Genomic DNA, 18353 nt, shown 5'->3' with positions numbered 1-18353 from the left:
GAAGGTGAGATCAATACAGGTGCATCAAAGCTGAGACCAAGAGACTGAAAAACAGCTTCTCTCTCAAAGCCAGCCTCCACCCAGTACCCTGGCCTGAACTCAGTCACAGTCCGGCTTCCACCCGGTTACTCAACCCTCCACCTTAGAGGCTGCTGCCCTATGTACATAGACACTGGTCACTTTGTTTACCCATTTCATATGTAAACTCAGCAAAAAAAGAAACGTCCTCTCACTGTCAACTGCGCTTATTTTTAGCAAACTTAAACATGTGTAAATATTTGAATGAACATAAGATTCAACAACTGAGACATAAACTGAACAAGTTCCACAGACGTGACTAACAGAAGTAGAATGTGTCCCTGAACAAAGGGGGGGGGGTCAAAATCCAAAGCATTAAGCCCTGCAGTGCATCTCCTCATAGACTGCACCAGATTTGCCAGTTCTTGCTGTGAGATGTTACCCCACTCTTCCACCAAGGCACCTGCAAGTTCCTGGACATTTCTGGGGTGAAGGGCCCTAGCCCTCCGATCCAACAGGTCCCAGACGGATTGAGATCCGGGTTGGCAGAACACTAACATTCCTGTCTTGCATCAAATCACGCACAGAACGAGCAGTATGGCCGGTGGCATTGTCATGCTGTAGGGTCATGTCAGGATGAGCATGGAGGAAGGGTACCACATGAGGGAAGAGGATGTCTTCCCTGTAATGCACAGCATTGAGATGGCCTGCAACGACAGCAAGTTCAGTCCAATGATGCTGTGACACACCGCCCCAGACCATGACGGACCCTCCACCTCCAAATCGATCCCGCCCCAGAGTACAGGCATCGGTGTAACGCTCATTCCTTCGATGATAAACACGAATCCGACCATCACCCCTGGTGAGACAAAACCACAACTCGTCAGTGAAGTTATTTGGATTTTTATGAATTATCTTTGAACGACATGGTCCTGAAAAAGGGACGTTTCTTTTTTGCTGAGTTTATATACTGTATTCTAGTCAAATCAAATTTTATTTTATTAGTCACATGCTCTGAATACAATTACAGTGAAATGCTTACTTACAAGCCCTAACCTACAATAGTTTTTTTTTTAAATATATGAGTAAGAATAAGAAATAAAAGTAACAAATAATTAAAGAGCAGCAGTAAAATAACAATCGCGAGACTATACATAAGGGGGTACCGGTACAGAGTTGATGTGCGGGGGCACCGGTTAGTTGAGGTAATGTGTACATGTGGAGTTATTAAAGTGACTATGCATAGATGATAACAACAGAGTAGCAGTGTAAAGAGGGAACGCTGAGCTGTAGTCAATGAATAGCGTTCTTACATAGGTGTTTCTTTTGTCCAGGTGGGAAAGGGCAGTGTGGAGTGCAATAGAGATTGCATCATCTGTGGATCTGTTGGGGCGGTATGCAAATTGCAGTGGGTCTAGGGTTTCTGGGATAATGGTGTTGATGTGAGCCATGAACAGCCTTTCAAAGTCTTCATGGCTACAGACGTGAGTGCTACGGGTCAGTAGTCATTTAGGCAGGTTACCATAGTGTTCTTGGGCACAGGGACTATGGTGGTCTGCTTAAAACATGTTGGTATTACAGACTCGGACAGGGAGAGGTTGAAAATGTTGACCTTTTTAAAGGTTTTACATCGGCTGCGGAGAGCGTGATCACACAGTCTTCCGGAACAGCTGGTGCTCTCATGCATGTTTGTTATTTGCCTCGAAGCAAGCATAAAAGTAGTTTAGCTCGTCTGGTAGGCTCGTGTCACTGGGCGGCTCTCGGTTATGCTTCCCTTTGTAGTCTGTAATGGTTTGCAAGCCCTGCCACATCCACCTAACGTCAGAGCCGGTGTAGTACGATTCGATCTTAGTCCTGTATTGACGCTTTGCCTGTTTGATGGTTTGGAGGGCATAGCGGGATTTCTTATAAGCTTCCGGGTTAGAGTCCCGCTCCTTGAAAGCGGCAGCTCTAGCCTTTAGCTCAGTGCGGATGTTGCCTGTAATCCATGGCTTCTGGTTGGGGTATGTACGTACGGTCACTGTGGGGACGACGTAATCAATGCACTTATTGATGAAGCCAATGACTGTTGTGGTGTACTCCTCAGTGCCATCGGAGGAATCCCGGAACACATTCCAGTCTGTGCTAGCAAAACAGTCCTGTAGCTTAGCATCTGCTTCGTCTGACCACTGTTTTATTGATCAAGTCACTGGTGCTTCCTGCTTTAATTTTTGTTTGTAAGCAGGAATCAGGAGGATAGAATTATTGTCAGATTTGCCAAATGGAGGGAGAGCTTTGTATGTGTCTCTGTGTTTGTTGAGTAAAGGTGGTCCAGAGTTTTTTTGCCTCTGGTTGCACATTTAACATGCTGATAGAAATTTGGTAAGATGGATTTAAGTTTCCCTGCATTAAAGTCCCCAGCTACTAGGAGTGCCGCCTCTGGGTGAGCTGTTTGCTTATGGCGGAATACGAAAAATACAGATAACTCTCTAGGTAGACAGTGTGGTCTACAGCTTATCATGAGATACTCTACCTCAGGCGAGCAAAACCTCGAGACTTCCTTAGATAGTGTACCAGCTGTTATTTACTAAAATAACAGCTGGTCCGCCGCCCCTTGTCTTACCAGACGCCGCTGTTCAGTCCTGCCGATACAGCGTATAACCAGCCAGCTGTATGTTGATAATGTCGTCGTTCAGCCTCGACTCCGTGAAGCATAAGATATTACAGTTTTGAATGTCCCATTGGTAGTTTAATCTTCCGCGTAGGTCATTGATTTTATTTTCCAAAGATTGCACATTTGCTAGCAGAATGGAAAGAAGTGGGGGTTTATTCGATCGCCTATGAATTCTCAGAAGGCAGCCCGCCCTCTGGACCCTTTTTCTCTCCCTTCTCTTCACGCAAATGACGGGGATCTGGGCCTGTTTCTGGGGAAGCAGTATATCATTCACAACGGGCTCGTCGGACTCGTTAAAGAAAAAAAAGTGAGTAATCGCAGTTCTGATGCCCAGAAGTTATTTTCGGTCATAAGAGACGGTAGCAGCTACATTATGTACAAAATAAGTTTAAAAAATAAGTTAAACAATGCAACTAAAATAACAAAAACACACAACGTGTTAGGAATACGTAAAACGTCAGCCTTGTTCTCCGGCGCCATCCTATTCAACTATTGCTGCACATAATATTCTATCCTACGTTTTCTTCAGATTTATTACATATTCTATCCACATACTGTTCATAATATGCATACCGTGCATTCGGAAAGTATTCAGACCCCTTGACTTTGTCCATATTTTTTTACGTTACAACCTTATTCTAAAATATATTAAATAGTTTTTCCCTCAATCTACACACAATACCTCATAATGACAAAACAAAAACAGTTTTTTAGACATTTTTGCAAATTGTCAGTACTTTGTTGAAGCATCTTTGGCAGAGATTACAGCCTCGAATCTTTTGAGTATGACGTTACAAGCTTGGCACACCTGTATTTGGGGAGTTTCTCACATTCTCTGCAGATCCTCTCAAGCTCTGTCAGGTTGGATGGGGAGCGTCGCTGCACAGCTATTTTCAGATCTCCAGAGATGTTAGAATGGGTTCAAGTCCAGGCTCTGGCTGGGCCACTCAAGAACTTTCAGAGACTTGTCCCCAAGCCACTACTGCGTTGTCTTGGCTGCGTGCTAGGGTCATTGTCCTGTTATGAGGTGAACCTTCACCCCAGTCCGAAGTCTTGAGCACTCTGGAGCAGGTTTTCATCAAGGATCTCCCTGTACTTTGCTCCATTGATCTTTCCCTCGATCCTGACTAGTCTCCCAGTCCCTGCCGCTGAAAAACATCCCCACAGCATGATGCTGCCACCACCATGCTTCACTGTAGGGATGGTGCCAGGTTTCCTCCAGATGTGATGCTAAAGTCAGAGTTTCACTTAAATTTTCATGCACCGAATACAAATCTAAAGTTCAATGGGTTTCCAGCGCATTTTCAACTAAACTGATTTTTGTCACAACTGTTTTGTTCAATAGCAAATGTGCCAACACTGGGCTTGGCACGGTTTGTGCGTTGTCCAGTCTACATAATGAGTTTATGGATGAGAGTTAGAATATTTTTACTTGTCAAACGGCAATCAAGTACCGATCATCATGTCACCAGAATAAGACCCTCCATATTTATTGGAAAGCAGCATCAAGCTCATCACCGTGCACTTTCACCACCCTGTGAAGTTCGTCATTTATTTCATCTGTTGTCTAATGATATGGACCACACGTGGATCATGGATCATCACGTGACTTCACATTTACTTCGATATGAGATATACTCTCTTCTCTGTATACATCAATGATGTCGCTCTTGCTGCTGGTGATTCTTTGATCCACCTCTACGCAGACGACACCATTCTGTATACTTCTGGCCCTTCTTTGGACACTATGTTAACTAACCTCCAGATGAGCTTCAATGCCATACAACTCTCCTTCCGTGGCCTCCAACTGCTCTTAAATGCAAGTAAAACTAAATGCATGCTCTTCAACCGATTGCTGTCCACCCGTCCAGCATCACTACTCTGGACGGTTCTGACTTAGAATATGTGGACAACTACAAATACCTAGGTGTCTGGTTAGACTGTAAACTCTCCTTCCAGACTCACATTAAACATCTCCAATCCAAAATTAAATCTAGAATCGGCTTCCTATATCGCAACAAAGCATCCTTCACTCATGCTGCCAAACATACCCTCGTAAAACTGACCATCCTACCGATCCTCGACTTCGGCGGTGTCATTGACAAAATAGCCTCCAACACTCTACTCAACAAATTGGATGCAATCTATCATAGTGCCATCTGTTTTGTCACCAAAGCCTCATATACTACCCACCACTACGACCTGTACGCTCTCGTTGGCTGGCCCTCGCTTCATACTCGTCGCCAAACTCACTGGCTCCAGGTCATCTACAAGTCTCTGCTAGGTAAAGCCCAGCCTTATCTCAGCTCACTGGTCACCATAGCAGCACCCACTCGTAGCACGGGCTCCAGCAGGTATATCTCACTGGTCACCCCCAAAGCCATTTCTTCCTTTGGCCGCCTCTCCTTCCAGTTCTCTGCTGCCAATGACTGGAAAGAACTGCAAAAATCACTAAAGCTGGAGACTCTTATCTCCCTCACTAGCTTTAAGCACCAGCTGTCAGAGCAGCTCACAGATCTCTGCACATAGCTCATCTGTAAATTAGCCCATCCAATCTACCTCATCCCCATACTGTATTTATTTATTTATCTTGCTCCTTTGCACCCCAGTATCTCTACTTGCACATACATCTTCTGCACATTCTACCAGTCCAGTGTTTAATTGCTATAGTGTAATTACTTCGCCACCATGGCCTATTTATTGCCTTACCTCTCTTATCCTACCTCATTTGCACATGCTGTATATAGATTTTTCTACTGTATTATTGATTGTATGTTTGTTTATTCCATGTGTAACTCTGTTGTTGTTGTATGTGTCAAACTGCTTTGCTTTTATCTTGGCCAGTTAGCAGTTGCAAATGAGAACTTGTTCTCAACTAGCCTACCTGGTTAAATAAAGGTTAAATAAAAACACTGCCGTTTCCCGCATAATTTATTTGACCGACCCAAAAAGACCCCATCATGTTGAACAAACAAATGAGCTGTCGGCGTTTATAAAATTACACTGAAACTTTGTGTTTCTACTTTACTTGCTGGATGGAAACATGGTTAGTAACTTTCCATCAATATACAAATAGCCTTTGCACTTGCCTGTCTGTACAGCAGTGGAAGTCAGGGCCTTAATACTGACCAGGGGGCCCACGACCCATATTATTTCCGGTGGGAAAGGCCCCAAAAGCATAAGTCAAGGCAAAATATGTAGAATAGCAGGTGATTTGCTTTAAAAAATACAAAATGTTCTCTGTGTCAATGCAAAATGTGTAGAAATGCAGTATGACCACTGGTAGTCATTGCATAGGCAAAAAGTTAAAATGAGTTGTAGAAAATAGGGTATTTTATACATCACACTCTCCAGGGGTGTTTTGAGGGAGTTAGGATATGCAAAAAAAACTATTTTCTAATTCTCACGTGTATTAATATACACTTGTACATATGTGAAATAGGACTAATATAAGCAGCCACCCCGCGCGCATTGACCAACATTTATCCATTCTAATTTGGTGTCCGTTCTCCACGGATCAGTCTGGCCTCGACCTAAATGATCAGTAACAATTTAACAGGGATAAAAAGCACACGACTGTTCCTGCACGCACAAAACCCTCACAGACCTTCTCTTAGCAGCCTGCTGATGGGCCATCAACCGGATGTGATTTCCCATTGTATTCAAGCTGGTTGGGTAGGTTTATGCTAGAACATACAGGCCTGGCCCAAAAGGCAATCCACAAGCAGTTGTCTGGACTTCAGAGCCGTGGAAGTGAACAGAAAAGTTAACGTTCACTCGGTTGCAAATGGCAATGTATTTTATACAAACCGATAACGATATCAAATGGAAAAATGCAACTTATAGATTTTCCATAATGGTGCCCATCACTAGTAATATTCTTAGTAAATACACTATATATAGAAAAGTATGTGGATACCCCTTCAAATTAGTGGATTTGTTTATTTCAGCCACACCCGTTGCTGACAGGTGTATAAAATTGAGCACACATACATGCAATCTCCATAGACAAACACTTGCAGTAGAATGGCCTTACTGAAGCGCTCTGTGACTTTCAACGATGCACCGTCATAGGATTCCACCTTTCCAACAGGTCTGTTCATCAAATTTCTGCCCTGCTAGAGCTGACCCGGTCACCTGTAAGTGATGTTATTGTGAAGTGGAAACGTCTAGAGGTGCTGAAGCACATCTGTCCTCTGTTCCAAAATCTCTGGAACCAACATCAGCACAAGAACTGTTCGTTGGGAGCTTCATGAAATGGGTTTCCATGGCCGAGCAGCCACACACAAGCCTAAGATCACCATGTGCAATGCCAAGTGTCTGCTGAAATGGTGTAATGTTCTCTGGAGTGATGAATCACGTTTCACCATTTGGCAGTCCAATGGACAAATCTAGATTTGTCAGATGCCAGGAGATGCTAACTGCCAACTGTAAGGTTTGGTGGAGGAATAATGGTTCTGGCTAGGTCCCCTTAAATCCAGTGAAGAAAAATCTTACCGCTACAGCATACATAGACATTCTAGACGAGTCTGTGCTTCCAACTTTACGGCAACAGTTTGGGGAAGGCGCTTTCCTATTCCAGCATGACAATGCTCCCTTGCACAAAGCAAGATCCATACAGAAATGTTTTGTCGAGGTGGGTGTTGAAGAACTTGACTGCACAGAGCCCTGACCTCAACACCATTAAACCTTGGGATGAATTGCAACGCTGACTGCGAGCCAGGCCTAATCAACCAACATCACGAATGCCCGTGGCTGAATGGAAGCAAGTCCCCGCAGCAATCTTCCAAAATCTAGTGAAAAGTCTTCCCATAAGAGTGGCGGCTGTTATAGCAGCAATGGGAGGGGGACCAACTCCATATTAATGACCATAATTTTCAAACGAGATGATCGACGAGCAGGTGTCTACACACTTTGTCTTATTACACACACAACAAATATTACCAATAGGGTACATTAAAAGTTAAGGTAAAAAGTCAAGATGTAGACACGTTTAATTCTGTTCAACAATACCCATTGGCCAGTTTATTAGGTACACCAGGCCACGCGCAATTTTTTTGGATTGCCCCTACAGACCGTGAGTCACATAACTATGGCTTGCTGTATAAAGCATGCAAACAGGCATCGAGACATTATTGTTCAATTGAACGTTAGGAAAAAAACGAGTGACCTAAGCGACGCAGAACGGCATCTCAGAGCGCACAACTCGTTGATGCTTGTCACAGATGGGCTATTGCAGCAGACAACCACATCGGGTTCCACTCCTATAAGCGGCTCCAGTGGGCACACAATCACCAATACTGGACAACTGAGGAGTAGAAAAACATCACCTGGAAAAATGACAGCGAGTTCAGTTTACTCAGAGCATCTTTGGAACGTACCGCCCGCCGTCCAATCTGCGTGATGCCATTGCACTAGCATGGTCCATCATCCCTGTGTAACACTTGACACCATGTAGAATGGCCCGAAGAATAATGGCTGTTTTGGCGAGGGGGGGGGGGGGGGGGGGTGGCCGACCCGGTAATAGATAAGTGTACCTAACAAACTGTCCGGTGTCTCACCCGTACTTTCAAGGGAGCGATATCTTTGTACAACCCAAATGATTAAGAAAAGTTAAAACATAACATGTTTAATCCACAAAGAGAAAACACTGCTGCCAGAATTGAACAAAATAAAAATGGATAAAAAAAAAAAAAAATGCAGACTTTAGTTACATGAAATGTACAAAAATAATAGCAGTAAACTTGATGGCTAGATATCACTGCAAACTCCAAATTTATAACTTATTTTCTTATAAATGGGTTTTTGCACTCTCAACTTCTGTAGCCAGAGGTTAATACCCGTTAGCTCAAAACAAGCAGTACCTTGATATTTCATAGTTGACCAATTCTTATGCGCTGAACTTAATTCCATTGGGTTCTCAAATAATAGAATTAAACCGATATGAAGGTAAATTAAAAAACAGCCAATTTTCTTCAGAGGTGAATGAAACAGAACTATCGAAAAATGACTATCCATCTGTAGGGACAACCAGCTCTGTTGAATGGTATCAGCCCAGAGATATCATGATAACTCAACTAATGAACTGAGGTGGGGTGTGTAATAACCACTCACTAGATATCATATTCATATGTTGTAGTGTTGAACAAAAACATCTTTAGCTACAGAATAACAGGGTTTGAGGGTGGTGGGGTCCTAGGATCTGGAGCGAGATCGGGACACGGATCTCGAGTAGGAGCGTCGACAGGCCTGTTTCTGGGAGCCAGAAGAGGTGTGGAAGTCCTTGACGGGGCTGGGGGATTTGGACTGGGACTTTGTGTCTTTGGGCCTGGATCTGGGATGAGAGGGGGAGCGGGAGGCGGAGCGGTTACGAGACGGGGGTGCGTGGTGCATCCTGTGGTGTTCACGTGGAGGGCCCCTGTACCTGGTAGAAAAAAAGGAAGATGGGATATGAACAGGACAAATAGTCAACACACTAATGAATACACCGACTTTACATTTACATTTAAGTCATTTAGCAGACGCTCTTATCCAGAGCGACTTACAAATTGGTGGATTCACCTTATGATATCCAGTGGAACAACCACTTTACAATAGTGCATCTAAATCTTTTAAGGGGGGGGGGTTAGAAGGATTACTTTATCCTATCCTAGGTATTCCTTAAAGAGGTGGGGTTTCAGGTGTCTCCGGAAGGTGGTGATTGACTCCGCTGTCCTGGCGTCGTGAGGGAGCTTGTTCCACCATTGGGGTGCCAGAGCAGCGAACAGTTTTGACAAATGGTGTTTTGAAAACACATAGGCCTATGCAGTATAAATGCAATCTTATTGCACTGTGCCGTGTTAGGTAAGTCAGAATACGGAGTCGTATATATAGGTCTACCTGTCATTTTCATGGCTTCTGCTTCGCCTGTGCCTGCCATATGATCGAGAGCTGTAGAGAGGAAAGTGAAAGTAAGAACCAGTCTGTATACAAAGGTATTTCGGTGTGCAATGAAAGCCCCTTGGGAGGATTACTTGACAAGTGAAACTGTGGTTTAGGTTCAGTGTCGCAGAGGAACTCACTCTCTAGGGCTCTCTGACCTCCGAGGACGGCGGTCGCAGGAAGGGCTGCGCGACCGGCGCCTTTCGTAGCTGCGACTGCGAGAGCGCCTGCGTCGGCCATCGCCGCGTTCGTAGTCGTCGTAGCGGGAGAAGGAGCTGCTGCGGGACCCTCTGCGAGGAGAGCTCTCCTTAGTCTTCATCTGGTTGGGGGCTGGAGGGACAATAGTCATTGAAATTAAATACTGGACACAAGGAGTTGAGCAAGAAGGGTTTTAAAAATAATTTTGCATGCAGGTTGGCAATGATTTCACTAGTCAGAGACTCGAGTCAAGATATTACCGCTAAAAGTAATGTAGGCCTAGTTAGACTTTCCTACTTAGATTCTTGGGTAAACGGTTCCGACAGTGAAACTTAAATTCTTCACGTTGAATTGATTGGTAGGTAGTAAATAGTCCACTCATACAGGGCACCTAAATAAAACCCCATTCTTACTTTTTCGGTCACCCTGTGCAAACTGGATCTCGATCTGTCGACCACACACCCACTTGTGGTCCAGGTTGTGGAGGGCATCCTCTGCATCTCGCACGTCCTCGAATGTGCTACAGACTGTTAAGGCTTTTTACTTTTACTTGTGGAGTGGGTGTGGGAATGGGGAGACATGCATTTTAATTAAGTAAAGAGGCTGGAAGCTTCAATTGTTAAGTCAATTGTGTGCCAACATGGGATAATAGTAACCTAAAAGATTAAAAACATGAAGCTGAAACTTCTGTTCAAATTTCAGGGAGGTAATGAGAACAAAGGCTATACAAATGCAACATTAATCTTATTTCAGTAAACTTGTATACAATTAAAGTTATCATACAGATATGATTTTCTTGCCCTTTTGTACAGAGAGAACACAGAGCAAAATATTTGGAGGTGAAGAGCAAGGGTTCTATTTGGTAGGATACGAAACATTAAGCTTGTTACCTTTAACATGCTTGACCTTTGAGCGCCAGCTTGACCATAACGCGCTAACTGCTTGGCAGAACAACTTGATTTCCGGCTTGCCTTTGCCCAATACATCCTTTTATGTTCCTCTCTTTGGTAGACAAATGGAAGCCTTCGTGCCCTCTTTTCTCCTCCTTGTATCTTCATGCTTCAACTTTGCTCGGTGTTCTTTTCCCACTATTTCGTGTAGCCTGAAATCATTATGGTCCCTTTGGCTTGAAACTACTCTACACCAGTCTTTACATTCTTTGTTGGGGTTTCTCCAGAACTGGACTTCTTTAACATTTCTAGGGTAATAGAAGCAATTTTAGTTAGGAGAGGAGATGTTGATTAATGTCTGTACACATTTTACTATGTTTGAATGTTAATGTTCCCCTCCCATAAACCAGTATAGCCTATTATGACAAATATACAATAATTACTTCAAAAAAGTAGGCAAACTCAAGACGTGTGACATTGTCAATATGACCCCACGTGTGAATAATAATAATGCACCGAATGAAAGACATGTTCATTAATACATTACATCAGTATAAAGGATATTGAATGTAAGCAAATCCTCTTGGTCGCCGTGTAGAAAAGTCAAGTGGAATGTAGACATCTACAATAGGCCCATAACGACCAAATTCACGGCGTAGTTCCTCTGGCCTAAAGTGTTATGAAATGACAGGACATTTAATGTAATGGCCAGTAAAGTACAACCCTTTTAGGCAAATATTAAACCAGTGTGATTCAAAGTTCAAACCTGCAACTGGCCAATAAGTGAACCTTCAGATTCAACTAAATTGGCTTCATACTTACCATAGAACTGGGGGTATAAAATGTGACATTGGACAAGAGGTATTTCATGCACTACAAGCCAGGTAGATGGTAGCCTGAGTGACAGTCTGTTTGTGCCATCATGCCAACTCCTGTCACTCATTGTCATGTTTGGCATGCATGCAAGTTAAGCCCAGGTACTGGTTCAGCCAGTTCCATGATATGGAGTTGGCAAAAGAGCAGAAAACAGACAGTCAACCAGTGATGTAAATTACTTAAGTAGTACTTTATTTTTACTTAAGTAGTTTTTTGGGGCATCTGTACTTTGATATTTACATTTTTACTTCACTACATTCTTGAAAATGTATTTTTTATGCCATACATTTTCCCTGACACCCAAAAGTACTCGTTACATTTTGAATGCTTAGCAGGACAGGAAAATGGTCTAATTCGCAGACCTAAAGAGAAAATCCCTGGTCATCACTACTGCATCTGATCTGACAGACTCAATAAACACAAATGCTTTGTAAGTTTGAGTGTGCCCCTTGCTATCCGTAAAAATAAAAATCTTAATATAAAATAATTTTAAATGATTTATACTTTTACTTTTAAATGCTTACTATTTATGGAATTAATTTACTTGTGATACTTTTAAAACCATTAAAAAAATATATATTTTTACTCAAGTAGGATTTTACTGGGTGACTTGAGTCGTTTTAAGGTATATTTACTTTTACTATGACAACTGGGTCATTTTTCCACCACTGCTGGCATCCTGGCAGGTAGATGGCTGGCCAGCTAAAATTAGGCTATTCACAGTTGGTTCAAACAATTCTCCTGTTTTTGTGCAAACCACTATATTTGGTGCAAACTCATGTGCAGCCTAGCAGACATGCTAACGTTAGCTTGCTAAGCTTTGTATCAAAGCTATAAGTAGATCAGCTAACTTTTTCAGATAACGTTAGTTGGATAGCTAAACTAGTTAACATTTCTCACCATATACAAACTTAGAGGCAACTAGCAACTGACAACACTTAGCTACAAGTTTTCACTGTAAATGCTAGCTAGTTAAAATCAGTAAACAACAGTTTAGCAACCTAGCTAACGTTGCTCGCTAGCTAACGTAGCTGTACCTCGCACGGCCGAATTATTCGATCATAGCTACCTGGATTCGTCGGAGATGTTTCTAATGAAGAGTGATGGGTTAGGGGGTCTCATGTACCTAGCCATTGTAAAATATTGTTATTCCGGTTGAAATTTCCAATATAATTTAATATCAGTAAACTATAGGACTTGTTCTAGCTGTAGCAAAAAGCAGCGAGGTGGTCTCATCTATCGGCAAACAGAGGCCAGCGCGCAGACTCAAATACCATTATTTTAGCCCTGCCCACCAGGGGTGGCCTGTTCATCTGGCATTTTGGGCAAGGAGTGTTTAGATGTTAAATGATGGGTAACCACGGCCGGCCCGCTAATTAGGCAAGATTATGGCGAGTGGGCACTGCATCTCAGTGCAAGAGGCGTCACTGCACTCCCTGGTTCGAATCCAGGCTGCATCACATCCCGCCGTGATTGGGAGTCCCATAGGGCGGCGCACAATTTGGCCCAGCGTCGTCCGGGTTTGGCCATCATTGTAAATAAGAATTTGTTCTTAACTGACTTGCCTAGTTAAAAAGGTTCAATAAAAAAAGAAAAAAAAGAACACAAAACCTCACATAGGGTGTGTTCCTAAATTCAACCTGGAGTGCCAGAGGCGCTCAGAGTGAGCTCTGGGCATTTGTAATTCAGAGTATTGTCAGATTGTCAATTCATAAATTCGGAGCATTTCGCTATGAGCGCACACTGGACTCTGTGGCCGAGGATTGCGGGGGATCAGACACCTTAGTGCACACTGGAACAAGCGTGAGCATCAACAACGTCATCCAGAAGCATGGCAGACATCGGATGAATATTAAGTGTTCTTATCTTGGGCTGTGAGTGATGGAACGAATCAGCTTTGAAGACAATTACTGGAAAAACTATATGGATCTTTTTGGCACAAATGTGACAGGTTTCCACTATAACGATAACACAGCCCAAAGTGGCTGAAATTGGCTATATCGTAAACATTTATGAAAACAAAAATGTTTTAGGGTTAGGTTTAAAAATCAGATTTTAAGAGAAAATGTAGAAATAGGTGGGTTTTTGTCTTTGTGGCTGTGGTAACTAGTGATGGCCCCTGGTCTCAAGTAATCTGGAGAGGTATGCAGCAGGGGCAGACTGGGATTGGAAATCGACCTTAGAATTTTTTCCTCGAAGCCACCAGCCCATTTTATTTACAAACCATTCTGTTTCGCTATGCTGATATCCGTGTAGTGAAACAGAATGTAAGCTTGCAAGATCAGGATGACTCGTATGACGCTACCTATTTTTAGCCAAATAATGCAATGTCGACAGGCTGAAGACCTACATTTGGCCTAAAAATGGACCAGCCCTTGTTATGGGTGTACAATGGCACGTTGATGCCATCTGTTGGTAAATGTTCATTACTGCAACACCAGTGTTTTACCAGTCTGCTTGATATATTGATGTATTGATGTGGCTCAGTTGGTAGAGCATGGTGTTTGCAACGCCAGCATGGTGTGTGCAACGCCAGGGTTGTGGGTTTGATTCCCACGGGGGGCCAGTACCAAAAAAAAATGCATGAAATGTATGTATTCACTACTGTAAGTCGCTCTGGATAAGAGCGTCTGCTAAATGACTAAAATGTAAATGTATTGCAATGTGTTGAACATAACTGGTTACTTGCAGGGCCGGTCCTTGCCATTCTGCCGCCCAAGGTGAGACCAAAACATTTGTAATTTTTTTTCTTCCCCAGGACATTGAAAAGGCATCTTTTCCGAATGTTGAAAAATAGGTACTGTACAGTGGGGGGAAGAAAATAAGAATACTTATTTCCCTCATTAAAATGCAAATCAATTTATAACATTTTTGACATGCGTTTTTCTGGATATTTTTGTTGTTATTCTGTCTCTCACTGTTCAAATAAACCTACCATTAAAATTATAGACGGATCCTTTCTTTGTCAGTGGGCAAACGTACAAAATCAGCAGGGGATCAAATACTTTTTTCCCCCACTGTATGGGGTAAGCCTACCATTTGCTAAACACAAAGGCTGTAACGTAACAAAAGTCAAGGGGTCTGAATACTTCTGAATGCATTGTATGAAAGTTATGTTCCAAGTGCTTCTAAAACTGTATCACATGCGAGACGTATTTGCTTTTAGACAGAGCATTTAGGAAGCGTCGGGTCATTTGCCTCACACGGTTAAAGGGAAGGTCCAATGGCTCATTGTAATGCAATGGAATTGGAGTCATGAATAAGGGTTACAGCAGAGATATGAATATAATAAGGAGATACTTATGTCTCCTCCGTAATAATGGGATTCGTTGTCCACAGTTTCGGAAGGCAGACAGTAAGAGGAGGACCGAGCACGCCCCCATTCTCATCGACGGGGCTGTATTGAAGCAGGCTGAGAGCTTCAAGTTCCTTGGTGTCCACGTCACCAAGAAACTAACATGGTCCAAGCCCACCAAGACAGTCGTGAAGAGGGCATGACAAAGCCTATTCCCCCTCAGGAGACTGAAAAGATTTGGCATGGGTCCTCAGATCCTCAAAAAGATTTACAGCTGCACATTTCAGAGCATCCTGACTGCTTGCATCCCTGCCTGGTATGGAAACTGCTTGGCCTCCAACCGCAAGGCACTACAGAGGGTAGTGCGTACGGCCCAGTACATCACTGGGGCCAAGCTTCCTGCTATCCAGGACCTACAGTTGAAGTTGGAAGTTTACATACACCTTAGCCAAATACATTTAAACTCAGTTTTTCACAATTCCTCACATTTAATCCTAGTAAAAATTCCCTGTCTTATGTCAGTTAGGATCACCACTTTATTTTAAGAATGTGAAATGTTAGAATAATAGTAGAGAGAATTATTTATTTCAGCTTTTATTTCTTTCATCACATTCCCCGTGGGTCAGAAGTTTACATACACTCAATTAGTATTTGGTAGCATTGCCTTTAAATAGTTTAACTTGGGTCAAACATTTGGGTAGCCTTCCACAAGCTTCCCACAATAAGTTGGGTGAATTTTGGCCAATTCCTCTTGACAGAGCTGGTGTAACTGAGTCAGGTTTGTAGGCCTCCTTGCTCGCACACACTTTTTCAGTTCTGCCCACAAATTTGCTATGGGATTGAGGTTAGGGCTTTGTGATGGCCACTCCAATACCTTGACTTTGTTGTCCTTAAGCCATTTTGCCACAACTTTGAAAGTATGCTGGGTGCCATTGTCCATTTGGAAGACCCATTTGCAACCAAGCTTTAACTTCCTGACTGATGTCTTGAGTTGTTGCTTCAATATATCCACATAATTTTCCTGCCTCATGATGTCATCCATTTTGTGAAGTGCACCAGTTCCTCCTGCAGCAAAGCACCCCCACAACATGATGCTGCCACCCTGTGCTTCACGGTTGGGATGGTGTTCTTCAGCTTGCAAGCTTCCCCCTTTTTCCTCCAAACATAACAATGGTCATTATGGCCAAACAGTTCTATTTTTGTTTCATCAGACTAGAGGACATTTCTCCAAAAAGTACAATCTTTGTCCTCATGTGTAGTTGCAAACCGTAGTCTGGCTTTTTTATGCCGGTTTTGGAGCAGTGGCTTCTTCCTTGCTGAGCGGCCTTTCAGGTTATGTCGATATAGGACTCGTTTTACTGTAGATATAGATGCTTTTGTACCTGTTTCCTCCTGCATCTTCACAAGGTCCTGTTGTTCTGGGATTGATTTGCACTTCTCGCACCAAAGTACATTAATCTCTAGGAGACAGAACGCGTCTCCTTCCTGAGCGGTATGACGGCTGCATGGTCCCATGGTGTTTATATTTGCGTACTATTGTTTGTACAGATGAACGTGGTACCTTCAGGCATTTGGAAATTGCTCCCAAGGATGAACCTGACTTGTGGAGGTCTACAATTCTTTTCTGAGGTCTTGGCTGATTTCTTTTGATTTTCCCATGATGTCAAGCAAAGAGGCACTGAGTTTGAAGGTAGGCCTTGAAATGCATCCACAGGTACACCTCCAATTGATTCAAATTATGTCAATTAGCCTATCAGAAGCTTCTAAAGCCTTGACATTATTTTCTGGAATTTTCCAAGCTATTTGAAGGCACAGTCAACTTAGTGTATGTAAACTTCTGATACAGTGAATTGTAAGTGATTCGGGGCGGCAGGGTAGCCTAGTGGTGAGAGAGTTGGCCTAGTAACGGAAAGGTTCCAAGTTCAAATCCCTGAGCTGACAAGGTACAAATCTGTCATTCTGCCCCTGAACAAGGCAGGTAACCCACTGTTCCTAGGCTGTAATTGAAAATAAGAATTTGTTTTTAACTGCCTTGCCTAGTTAAATAAAAGTAAAAAAATAAAAATAAAATCTGTCTGTAAACAATTGTTAGAAAAATGACTTGTGTCATGCACAAAGTAGATGTCCTAACCGACTTGCCAAAACTATAGTTTGTTAACAAGACATTTGTGGAGTGGTTGAAAAATGAGTTTTAATGACTCCAACCTAAGTGTATGTAAACCCACCTGCTGCATCTTATTCATAATGTTGTTCAGCCACGACTCGGTGAAGCATAAAATATTACAGTTTAATGTCCTGTTGGTAGGACATACGTGATCGTAGTTTGTCTAAACACACAATAGTACAATTAGTTAGAGGACCGTAAAACGGCAGCCATCTCCTCCGGCACCATTGTATAACTGTTCAGAGACTGTGTAAATCAGGCCTTTATGGTCTAATTGCTGCAAAGAAACCACTACTAAAGGACACCAATAAGAAGAAGAGACTTTCTTGGGCCAAGAAACACGAGCAATGGACATTAGACTGGTGGAAATCTGTCCTATAGTCCAAATTTGAGATTTTTGCTTCCAACCGCCGTGTCTTTGTGAGACGCAGAGTAGGTGAACGGTTGATCTCTGCATGTGTGGTTCCCACCGTGAAGCATGGAGGTGGTGGTGTTGGGGTGCTTTGCTGATGACACTGTCAGTGATTTATTTAGAATTCAAGGCACACTAAATCAGCATGGCTACCACATCATTCTGCAGCGATACGCTATCCCATCTTAGTGGGACTATCATTCGTTTTTCAACAGGACATGACCCAAAACACACCTCCAGGTTGTGTAAGGGCTATTTGACCAAGGAGGGTGATGGAGTGCTGCATCAGATGACCTGGCCTCCACAATCATCCGACCTCAACCCATTTGAGATGGTTTGGGATGAGTTGGACAACAGAGTGAAGGACAAGCAGCCAACAAGTGCTCAGCATATGTGGGAACTCCTTAAAGACTGTTGGAAAAGCATTCCAGGTGACTACCTCATGAAGCTGGTTGAGAGAATGCCAAGTATGTGCAAAGCTGTCAAAGGCAAAGGGTGGCTACTTTGAAGAATCTCAAATATATTTTTGCTTACTACCCCATTCCACATGTGTTTTTTCATAGCTTTAATGTCTTCACTATTCTTCTACAATGTAGAAAATAGTAAAAATAAAGAAAAACCCTTGAATGAGTAGGTGTCCAACCTTTTGACTGGTACATATTATTATTATTATTATTATTATTATAATAATAATAAGTTTGATTCATCAGGGGGTGCTACAGCACCCTCACCACCCCTCCTTCCCACAGCTATGAACACATCACTTAGGGTAGACAAATTACAGAAGGCTGATAAAGAACATTTATATACACTTTTCAAAATAGCCGCTTTGTGCTAATCTAATCAATTAAGAGCTAGAAACGTTACTCTAGATGTATATAACACGTTTTAGCATGGACATTGCCTTTGAGGGCTTCAGCTATGTT

At 42.8% G+C, this 18353-nt stretch overlaps 1 protein-coding gene across 1 annotated transcript; it reads right to left on the bottom strand.

Moving 5' to 3' along the window:
- Positions 1 to 8284: 8284 nt before the first annotated feature.
- On the bottom strand, positions 8285 to 12833 carry LOC106582930 (serine/arginine-rich splicing factor 10). The gene is made up of 6 exons (XM_014166562.2): positions 12626 to 12833; positions 11245 to 11349; positions 10204 to 10307; positions 9733 to 9922; positions 9551 to 9601; positions 8285 to 9095 (listed from the first exon to the last, which is right to left on the bottom strand). Exons 1-6 carry the CDS (start codon positions 12688 to 12690, stop codon positions 8867 to 8869), a joined length of 744 nt encoding a protein of 247 aa, XP_014022037.1. The 5' UTR covers positions 12691 to 12833; the 3' UTR covers positions 8285 to 8866.
- Positions 12834 to 18353: the final 5520 nt, after the last annotated feature.

This window comes from Salmo salar, chromosome ssa02 (genome assembly GCF_905237065.1).
Source record: "Salmo salar chromosome ssa02, Ssal_v3.1, whole genome shotgun sequence".
Taxonomy (NCBI): domain Eukaryota; kingdom Metazoa; phylum Chordata; class Actinopteri; order Salmoniformes; family Salmonidae; genus Salmo; species Salmo salar.
The sequence above is the reverse complement of the archived record's forward strand: the minus strand, read 5'-3'. Positions and strand labels throughout refer to the sequence as shown.

Bases quoted from the DNA above. Each gene is read 5' to 3' on its own strand.
- LOC106582930 (XM_014166562.2), bottom strand. From the start codon at position 12,690: ATGGCTAGGTACATGAGACCCCCTAACCCATCACTCTTCATTAGAAAC. The intron at 9,923-10,203 runs GTAAGAATGGGG...TTGTCCCTCCAG, and splicing joins TGCACAGGGTGACCGAAAAA to CCCCCAACCAGATGAAGACT. The intron at 9,602-9,732 runs GTGAGTTCCTCT...TCCTCTCTACAG, and splicing joins AGGTCAGAGAGCCCTAGAGA to CTCTCGATCATATGGCAGGC.